This window comes from Oryzias latipes, chromosome 17 (genome assembly GCF_002234675.1).
Source record: "Oryzias latipes chromosome 17, ASM223467v1".
In the NCBI taxonomy this organism is placed as follows: Eukaryota; Metazoa; Chordata; class Actinopteri; order Beloniformes; family Adrianichthyidae; genus Oryzias; species Oryzias latipes.
This window is the reverse complement of record NC_019875.2, coordinates 16135144-16145971: the sequence shown is the minus strand read 5'-3', so window position 1 is coordinate 16145971 and position 10828 is coordinate 16135144. Positions and strand designations below refer to the sequence as shown.

Here is a 10828-nt window from a genome sequence, read left to right as displayed (position 1 = left end):
CCCATTGGTTTTTTGGATGGTTTTACTTGTGATATCATCTTTTCATGTTCACTGTGCCCAAAAAAAATTTTCACTGGAACTAGGTGTGTGCAAATTTAGGTGAAATTTTTGCTCAAGTTGCAGAGTAAGAAACAATAATTGTGTAAATAATATGGTCCTTGACAGCTGGGGGCCAAAACTGTCATTGGTTCACTTACTCAGCAGTGATCATATCCGGTTAATAATTGACTTAATTCCACGCATTTCATGAAGTTGTGGGTCTGCTCTTGATCCAGTCAAACAGGAGGCTGTCTGCAGCCAGCTGTTACCTTTACATTTGAGACACACATCTGGGGAAGCAAAATATCAAGATGAAGCCAAGTAGGTTTTTGTTGTTTTTACTCCTGGCTGGGTCCTGCATCCCTGCCGTCTTTAACAAAAAGGCTTTTCCTGCACCCCAGTCTCGCTTTGCTCCCATGGAAGACCTCGCTGCCCTGGCAAACGGCCTTCTGCAGCTAGGCCAGAGAATGCGGGACTTCGTGCAGAAGACAAAAGGACAGATAAACGATATCTTCAAGAAGCTAAGTAACTATGACCGCTCTTTCAGCCAGCTGTCAATACTGACCAGCAAAATTGAAGAGGAGGAAGAGGAGCTGAAAAAGAAGATGATGGTGCTGACCACCCACACTGAAGAGTTCATGTATTTGTCAGAGGAGAGCAGCTCCAAGATGCAGAGTATTTTGCAGGAGAGGGATCAACTCCAGAGCAAGGTTGACAGGCTGGAGGAGAAACTGAGCAGGCAGTCGCTGGGGCTGATGACGGACATGCAGGTAGCAGAGATCAACAGCCTGAGGGTGAGTGACCTAAGGTTAGAGAAAAATCTGTTTGAATTGCTTCTAAAGGATCATTTTGATCGTGCAATGTTAAATACTAAAACTGAAACAGAACAATCCACTTTGAAATATAATGAAATAAATTTATCAGCATTGTTAAAGTCCAAATCATAACTGCTCTTAAATCTATATTTGAGTTGAATTAATATAGCAGCAACAAAACTAATTCTAATACATACAATTTTCTCCCTGCAAAGAGTGTTATCCACAGCCAGGAAGAGAGTATCACGCAGCTGCTGGAGGCTATGAAGGAACAAAGTGACCAACTCTTTGACCAGAGAATAAAGATCAAGATTCTGGAGGATAAGGTACGTTTTCCAAACCTTCCTAACATAATTAGTATGTTCTTCAATGAGAAAATTCTTCAACTGGAATTCATTTCCCACTTGGAAACTATCAAAAATGTTTCCGACAAAACAATAAACGCTGATAAGACTGTGTGTTAAATACCTACTTCAATTAAAATCATGTTTTTGGTGGTTTTTAACATGTTCTTGTTGTATTTTTCTGATGATGGAAGACATATATTAAGAAAACTAAGCATTTCTGAGTATTTCTTTATGCAAACCGTTGTGAAACAGGAGCAGACAAAAAAATGCTGTTGAAAAAGCTTGTTGGTGGGGTATAGGACCTACAACAGCAGGCAACAAGTTCCCGGCTTCGCTCTTCTTATGGATCCACTTCTTGACAAATGTCTTTGTTTACCTGAGCTGGTCTCTGGCTGAAAACTGAACAACTGGATAGCCCCAATATTGCTCACCATTAATATAAGGTTTGGGTATGAGGGGCTGCAAGCTAGCAGGAGAGCAGAGAGCTCTCACTAAATCAGAGGGGAAGGGGAGGCGGGGTTGCTCTGCACTCACAGTCCTTCCTGCATCTCAGAGGCAACTTTCTGATGAACCACTGCTGCTCTGCAAAAACTATGTCCTAGAAAACGACCCTTTTTCTTTTTTCGCCAAAAAAGAGATAAACATAATTAAAAGATCATCCAGAACGATTTTAAAATGGATTCAAAGATGACCGGAGTAAAACTTTAAGGTAAACAAAAGGATCTAACATTGTGGGTGCTTTAATATAACACATACAATTTCTCCTGCAGTTAGAGCAACCTCATTTTTGTTTGGCTTCAAGGCAGAATTTTCATATTTTCTGTCAAATCAATGTTTTTAAATGGTTGCATGCTATCACAGCAAGACTACTCTAAATGGGTTAAAATAGAGAGGCTTTAAAATGTCAGCAAATTAAAATCAATGTAATCTTTTGATAATGAAAACATGTTTACAACTGCACTGAATTTTTCCATGAAATGAAGAACTCCTTTAAAATATAAAGTCACTATCTTGATAGTTGCTGCTTGTTTTTGTTTAGATGCAATTTGAAACTTGCACAGAACCATCAACTTATGGATTTTCCTTTTCTTTTTTTTAATAAACGTTCTACATTTTTTACCTTTTGTTTTACTTTCAATGCAAATGTTGAAGCTAATATTTCAAATATGGAACTTAAATGTTGTGCTTACTGTCATAAACCAAACCAAGGCTAATGATGATCTGAAACTGCTTGCTTCTTCACATCTTTTTTAAACAGAATGTTCGAAGTAAACATTTGTGCTTAAATATTTTTTCAGATAACTCTGCTGTTGTGAAATTGTCCTTCCAGCAAAATTAACACCAAAACTAAGTCTCAAACACTTTACATGGTTAAGGCCCTACATTGACTGAATTCTGTTCTTTAATTTCATGATGGTTATTGAGTTGTTTTCACTGATTTAGTTCGTCTTTTCTCAGCTAACAAACGACACTTCAGTCCAGAACATCTTCAAAAAGAAGGACGTCTTGAATTCTGAAGTTCCAACCTTGTCCCCAGTCGCCTCCAGCGGGACTAGTAGGATGGACGGTGCACCAAAGAGAGAACTGAGCAACAAGAGGGACAGGAAAAAGTCTTGAAATGCAGAACGGTTTTACAAAAAATATTCAGTTGGTCAGGTGTCCTTTTCAGTGGTTTCTTGTATTTTTTTTTTAAATAAAAAAAAAGCAACATCAAGACAGCCGAATTGTACTTTTAATTATTGAAGATTTCAGAGTGGCCTTTTCTTGTGGCCAGTCTAAGGCACACCTGAGCAATAATCATGCTGTCCAATCAGCATCTTGATATGGCACACCTGCGAGGTGGGATGGATTGTCTTGGCAAAGGAGAAGTGCTCACTTTTACAGATTTAGACAGATTTGTGAACAATATTTCAGAGAACTGGTTATTTTGTGTATGTGGAAAATGTTTCACATCTTTGAGTTCATACCATAAAAAAATGGGAGCAATATCAAAAGTGTTGTGTTTATATTTTTGGTCAGTGTATTTATCTGAAAAAGCGTTTTGATGATTAGCTAAATCTTTGGAAATACAAAGCTCAACTTTTAGAAAAGACAAAGGACACAATCACCATGTTCTGAACCAAAATCCAGTTTTATCTTTTAGTAATGCTGTTTTTTACTGATTTTAACCCCAAAAATTTGATATTTGGTTCTTTCCAACTGATGTTTGTGAAACTTTTTTTTGAGAAAATGTAGACCCTCGATTGCTATCCAAAGCTTTGAGTAGAAGTCGTCTCCGATTACGTAATAAATTCTGATGAGTTCAGAGAGAAATTTGTCTACAACATTTGTGAAAATCTTTCCACACGCTGGTTCTGAGTCACTCGGGTCATTCAAATCTTCTTGAGGATATTTCTGCTCTCAGGCTTCAGTAGCTTCAACAGAATGGTGGAGAATTCCAGTCTTTATGAGCTGTTGGACTATAAGCTGCAGGGTTGTTGATTTGCTTGTGACCTTGACCCAACCATACACAAGTCTAAGGTCACTGCTGTTGGCATAGTGACAAACTGAAGAGTGAAGGGTCAAGTGAAAGCTGCAGTAAAAGTATATTAAATAAAAAAATTAAAACTTTTGACATTAAAACAATAAAAACAGAAATTAAAGAACACCACATTAATTTTTAGTTTGCATGTTAGATGGTACTATTGTACTGAATACAAATTTGGATTTGGGCACTTACTTTGGGGAAACATGTCCATATTTTAATATATTAGTGTGGCCACAAAGTACCCCAAATCATCCATGCACCTCTATTTGAGGAAAAACTGAGAATTAGATATTTAAGGCCACAATTTCCTTTTTGTTGTAGGTTGTTCCTTTTAATGTTACAATAGGGGGCGGCCGTTGTGCAGCGGTAGGGCAGTCGACCCATGATCGTAAGATTGCAGGTTCGATTCCCGCCTTGCACGCCCATGAGTCGAAGTGTCCTTGGGCAAGACCCTGAACCCCACCTTGCCTCTGGTGGTAGGCGGGCGCCTGTGTTTGGCAGCAGAGCCGCCACCAGTGTGTGAATGTGTGTGTGACTGGGTGAATGGGTCTGCTCTGTAAAGCGCTTTGTCCTTGTAGGAAGAAAGGCGCTATATAAGTATACGCCATTTACCATTTACCAATAAATGCACACAAAATATTGTCTGTCTATTCTTTTAACATAGATTTACCCACAGGCCTGCAAAGTCTATTAGCTTTTCAAGAATGTTAAAAATCCTTATCTGCATCAATGGTTACTTTTACATTGAAAATATGAAAGACTGTAAGACTTTAGAGTTGTTTTTACCTGTGGACTGGTGACATTGTGCCTCCATTTATCTGATACGATAAATTGAAGTTACATCTAAAATTTTAACGAAAAACAAAACTATAGTATCAATACTTGAGTTTCTTTAAATATAAGCATTTTTTGGGGTTATTTTTAATGACAAACTAAACTGAAAGGCACAGGTTGGATACCTGCAAGCTAAATTGTCTAGAAGCATCCTAGTTTTAAATAAAGTTAAACTGGCACTGGACCACAAATCTCTCCACACTTGAATTATGAACTGATTTTACAATATTTATCTTATTGCATCAAAGTTTGGGGGAATAATTACAAATCAACCTTACATTCACTTTAAAAAAAAAAGATTTATTCACAAATTAAATTACCTTGATCACACAAACAAAATATTAATACAGTCAAAACAACCAAATGAAAATGAACCAGTTTACAGTAAAAACAATTTCCAAACATAAAAGAGTTTAAGAACAAATATATAAATATCATTTTTATTTAATATTTACATATACAGAACATAAATAAACTGTGATATAGCTGTAAATATTTATGGATACAATTTGAATGGTGTGGGGATACATTTGTGTGTATTGGGGAATAAGATTGAAATGTTTAAACATGTTTATACATGACAAAAGTGAGTCTGATGTTTCCACAAGAGTATATTTATCCATATGTGTAGTTAAATGTGTCTACCGATATATAAAAAGTAATGTATAACCCATTTTAATTTTTTTTTTTTTTTATTATTTCTTATTAAAGATTTGAAGAAAAACTGTAACAATGACCAACAGATGAAATTCTTTGTATTTTCACATTTCTTCTTTGGAGAAACATTTGTGGCGGATAAAAAAATTCTTTATGTTAACAGTTCTTTCTTAAATAAAAGTAGTGATGCCTAGGAATATCTGAAAACATATAGTTTTTGCTACCTGTACAGAAAAATAATAATCTACCATGATAGTAAAATGTTGGCATTTGAGGCTGAAGTGCTAAAGAGATTGGTTGGTGAGGTGGTGGGAGGAAGGATGCCTGAAACGGTTGATGGCTGGACGCCTGAAGCACTTGAGAGCTGCTGGTTTTTTTAATGGATCTAAAAGATGAAATGATTAGTGTGTTTTTTCTTGAGAATTGACCAGATCTGCTGACGGTTCACAAATGACAGTTTCTAATCAAACTAGAGTTCACTCAGATTGAAGATGTCATCTCATCGAGCTTCCATGAAATGTTAATGGGTAATAACAATAGACTGAGATAAATGTAAAAATTATTATTAATAGAACTGCTGGCAACCAACCGCTCCACCAGTCCAACTGCATCACAGTCTGGTTCTCTTATCAAACTGAAGAAGAGCAGCAGAAGCTTCAATGCTGAAGATATCAGAGAAGATCATCCGCTACCAACTTCCCTACTTGTCATCCTGACTGAATAAAGTAACGTGTGAAGGACTGCACCCATCCTGCAGCTAACATACTAATAAACAGACATATCACTCCACACTTCTAATATTCTTATTTTCTCATGTCATTTACCCTTAATTTAAGATAACTTGTCATTTTACTCTTGTCCTGCTACAATTTTGATGCAGCCGGCACTGACAAAGGATTTGGATATGCGTAGCACATTAGTTAAATGAGTTTAATAAGTCAGTGTTTCATTTAAAGATGTTGGACATACAAATCAAAGACCAACCATTTTAGTAAAAAAGAGAAGTGCCTTCAGCACAGGTTTGAGCACTGAAATATTTCGGGAGCGGTTTTGTAGAAACTTGAATGGAAGTAAAAAAAAAAATACAATAGATTGAAGGTTGAAAAAACGTTCATTAGTGTGGTGCAGAAAAAAAATCTCTTATTTCAATTACAAGTAATGTATTGGTACAAAGTTGAAAGGAGGGTTTCCTTCATATCAGCCCTTTTTTGAGGGGTGGGGCTTGACCTGCCCTTTGATCTTGAACTGCAATCTCCTCCTCAGCAGATAGTTAGTCCATCACGCCTCACTCCATCAATTCCTCTGTGCTGCCTAGGAATTCAATTAAGAGGAAAACACATAAATGCTACAAGTCCTGAACATCCATGCAAATTACAAAGGGAAAACTTTCTGGCTTTTCGGGGCAATACCTTCCAAAAGATGGGAGGGGAGCTCTTCAACCCCGCTTCAAGGACCCCAGTGCTGTTTGACTTCATGAACCACAGTCTGGTCAGCAGAATGACATCAGAGCCTTTTGTTCTTTACCATGCAGTGACGTGCGGTCACCTGTCATAATTCTGATAAAATAGAAAAAGGTAAATTAAGTAAATATTTTTTCCCACTGATCTGTGTTAAATATGCATTTTCAGTCAAATCAACACGCTCTCCACAGTTTCTGAGATTAAAATCGCCAAATTTGAGTGTTGTGCGATCACAAACTGAGCGGAAACTCCAGGTGAGGCTCGGGAGCGCTGTGCCTCATGTCTGACGGTAGGGCTCATTGTTAACAGAGACGTGCGCTGAAAACTACGGTGGCCCTGAAGTGCAAATCATCCAACAAATCACTCGATACAAAAAACAATTTTAAGATTTTAAAATTTTAACAATTAAAAAAAAAGTTAAAAAGTAGAATTAAAATTTGGAAAACAAAACAAAATTTCAGAAACCAAAACTTAAAAAATAAAAATGAAAAAAACATTGTAGAAAACTACGACGGAGTACGACGGAGTATTAGGGCCACCAAAAAATAAATAAAAAAATAGAGCCACCAAAAAAAAAAAAAAAGTAAAATTACGAGATTTTATCTCGTAAATTTAGGAGATAAAAACTCGTTAATTTAGGAGATAAAAACTCGTAAATTTAGGAGAAAAAAACTCGTAATTTTAGGAGATTACAGTGGAAGTGAGCATGCAGAGCAGCAGGTGAACGCCGTGCAGCCGCAGAGAAGACCGACTAAACTTTGTTGAACAGGTGAGCTGAATGTTTATTGATAACGTTCCAAATGTCTGGAAGGTCATTTGTTTGATTTACGATTCATTAAAGTTTTATTTATTGATGGTTGGTTTGCAGGATCTCTGCAGCCCGATGAAGCCGTCGTCGGTGTCCCTGCAGCTGTTCGCTTGAATCCTTTCTTCACCAAAGACAAGACTCTACGTCTGTGTGACGCTTCCGTCACACAAAAGGAAGAGCACTTTTTTTTTGGCATTTTCAACGTTCCAAGGCTAATATAAAACACTATTTTCATTCCTCTTTATTGTTTTATGCTGAAACGGGACATTTCATCTGCAGGAGGGGGCGTTTGTAACACTGTTTACTTCTGATCATTCTATGATTAAACTTATTATTCAACCTCGCAATAATCCTATAAACAAAGGTTACTGGAAGTTCAACTCTAGTCTATTAGAGGATGAAGTTTATTCTCAAGCGATTATAAATGAAATCCAAAAGATAACTAAAGACAGACAGTTTACCACTCAGAGGGACAAATGGGAATTTTTTAAATTCAAAGCAAGACAGATTTCCATAACTCACAGCAAAAGATTGAGTAAAGATGGAAAACAAAAAGAAATGGAAATTATCAGAGAAATTAACTCTATTTGTTGTAAATCTCTATTGAGTGAAGGTGAGAAACAGAGACTTTCATTATTGCAAACCTCGCTGGATAACATGTACGTCTCTAAAGCCAAAGGTGCTTTTATTAGATCCAGAGCTAAATGGGTTGAAGAGGGAGAGAAAAGTTCGGCTTACTTCTGTAGACTAGAAAAAAGGCGACAAGAGAAAAATGCTGTTAACAAATTAGTAATTAATGGCAGGGAAAGTACAAATACGGAGGAAATTAAGAGAGAAATTTTCCAGTTTTACAGCGGGTTGTACTCTTCCTCTTATTCATCTCAGGATGCTGATTGCTTCTTTAATTACATCAAGGATTTGACTCCTAAAGTGGATGAAAACTTTAAACAAGTGTGTGAAGCAGAAATCACTCTGGAAGAAGCAGAAAAAGCCATGAGAAGTTTAGCTTTAGATAAATCTCCAGGATCTGATGGGCTTACTATTAACTTTTACAGACATTTCTGGGATCACTTGAAAGAGCAGTTTCTGTTGGTCATAAAGGAAATTTCTGAGTTGAACATCCTTCCAACTACCATGAAGCAGGGCGTCATCACCCTGATTCCTAAACCTGGGAAAGACGCCAGACTAATTGATAATTTGAGGCCAATATCCCTCCTTAATAGTGATTATAAAATTTTAACCAACATTTATGCATCTAGATTAAAAACAGGACTGAATCAGATCATCTCAGACACACAATCAGGATTCTTAAAAGGACGTTCAATTCACAATAATATCCGGTTAGTTCTTGATCTGATTGACTATAATCAATTAATTGAGGATGATGGCTTCATTTTATTTTTGGATTTCTTCAAAGCCTTTGACACGGTTGAACACAAATTTATGTTTCAGACTTTAGAAATATTTGGATTTGGACCTAATTTCATAAGTTTTGTTCAAACAATCTATAATGATACAAACAGTGTAGTTATTTTACCAAATGGCATTTCTCCCAGGTTTTTAATTAACAAAGGAATTAAACAAGGTTGTCCAATTTCACCGTTACTTTTTATAACAGCAACAGAAATGTTATCAATACTTATTAAAAACTCTGGTTTCAGTAAACTTAGTGTTCTGGGAGAACAGTTAGCCATCACTCAGTTGGCAGACGACACGGCCATATTCATGAAGGACAGTCATCAAATACCTGACATCATTCAGACCGTGGATTTCTTCTCTAAAGCATCTGGTTTAAAACTAAATCTTAGCAAATGTGAATTATTACCAGTTCACCATTCTGATCAGTCAGTTCTTCATAACATTCCTGTTAGGACTGTTGTGAAATATCTTGGTGTTCATATCAGCAAAGACAGCAAAACAATGGAGGAAATGAACTTATGGAAAACTTTAGAAAAATGTAAAGTCAATTTAAACATGTGGTCACAGCGAGACATTTCTATTCTGGGCAGAGTGTTTTTAACTAAATTAGAATGTTTATCCAGATTCATTTATCCAGCATATTCACTCCCAATTCCTAAATCTGCAAGGAAAGCAATAAACCAGGCCAATTTCAACTTCATCTGGAAAAACAAAACCCATTACATAAAAAAAGGAACAATAATTCAGGATTACAGTGCAGGTGGACTTAAAGCCATAGACTTTGAAAGTTTGGATGGTATGATTAAAATAAATTGGCTTAGGTCTTTTCTGCAAAATGAAAGAAATATGTGGTTTCATATTCCTTCAAACATCTTCTCTCATCTAGGGGGCATTGAGTTGCTTCTAAAATGTGACTTTGATTACAGAAAACTTCCTATTAAACTTTCTACTTATCATCAGCAGGTGTTACTGTACTGGAAACTCATATACAAACATAACTTTAGTCCACACAATACTCCCATATGGAACTGTCGGTATGTGTTATGCAGAAACAAATCTATATTTTACAAAAATTGGTTTGATAACGGCATTTGGTCATTACTACATATTATGAATGACAATGGAAACATTATCTCATTTGAAACTTTTTCCAGTAAGTTTAAATTAAATGATAGAAAACAATATAACAATGTGATCAAAGCAATCCCTCAGACTTTGATCCAAATGTCCTCCAGTTTGGTTCAAAATGTTCAAGTTCAGCTTCCCTCTCTGTTGTTTGATGGTCGACCGGTTAATTCAAAACTTCCAAACTCATTTATACGATCCTTATTTGTTAGAGAACTGTTTCCAACATCTGACAAAAATCATTCTATGTCACAGCATTACACAGGAGAGGAAATAAGCAAGTTGAGGTCTCAGTTCATTAAATATCCAATTTTCCCAAAATACAAAGAAATCCATTTTAAAATAATGAACGCAGTCTATCCATGCAAAGAACTGTTACACATACGTTTTGGTTTTCCAGAGAATAACTGTTCTTTTTGTGATACAAATATTGAAACACTTGATCATTTGTTTTTTGAATGTATGTATGTTTACAGTTTTTGGGAGGATTTCTTTTTTTGGTGCTCTTCAAAGTTTCCCTTCCCTATTTCTATTCACTTACAAAAGCACAGTATATTATTTGGAGTAGTTTCTGGTGATAATCTATTTGATTTGACATTCAATACCTTGTTAATATCTGGTAAATTTTTCATTCACAAGTGCAGATTCTTAAAAAACAAACCGTTATTCAATACATTTTTTAAAGAAATCAGTTTATATTTTAAATCTCTGACATTGATGAAAAACAAAAATGCAATAAAACTGTGTATTTTCATTGAAGATCACAAGCTGTATCACAATCCCTAGTATTGTAAACT

The 10828-nt window shown here is 36.0% G+C and overlaps 1 protein-coding gene and 1 long non-coding RNA gene across 3 annotated transcripts; one reads left to right on the top strand and one right to left on the bottom strand.

The window, feature by feature from the left end:
- Window positions 1-237: 237 nt before the first annotated feature.
- Window positions 238-3510, top strand: LOC101154807 (angiopoietin-related protein 3-like). Of its 2 annotated transcripts, XM_020710904.2 has the most exons (4): window positions 238-360; window positions 441-833; window positions 1070-1180; window positions 2660-3510. In XM_020710904.2, the coding sequence occupies exons 2-4, from the start codon at window positions 456-458 to the stop codon at window positions 2816-2818; spliced, it is 648 nt and encodes a 215-aa protein (XP_020566563.1). In that variant the 5' UTR covers window positions 238-360; window positions 441-455; the 3' UTR covers window positions 2819-3510. The 2 variants fall into 2 exon arrangements, with proteins under 2 accessions (XP_020566563.1, XP_004079039.1); XM_004078991.4 differs by having other exon boundaries at window positions 239-833.
- Window positions 3511-5241: 1731 nt separating this feature from the next.
- On the bottom strand, window positions 5242-7057 carry LOC110016850. Its single transcript, XR_002292169.2, has 2 exons — window positions 6629-7057; window positions 5242-6530 (listed from the first exon to the last, which is right to left on the bottom strand). It is a non-coding gene; the product is annotated as an uncharacterized LOC110016850 (long non-coding RNA).
- Window positions 7058-10828: the final 3771 nt, after the last annotated feature.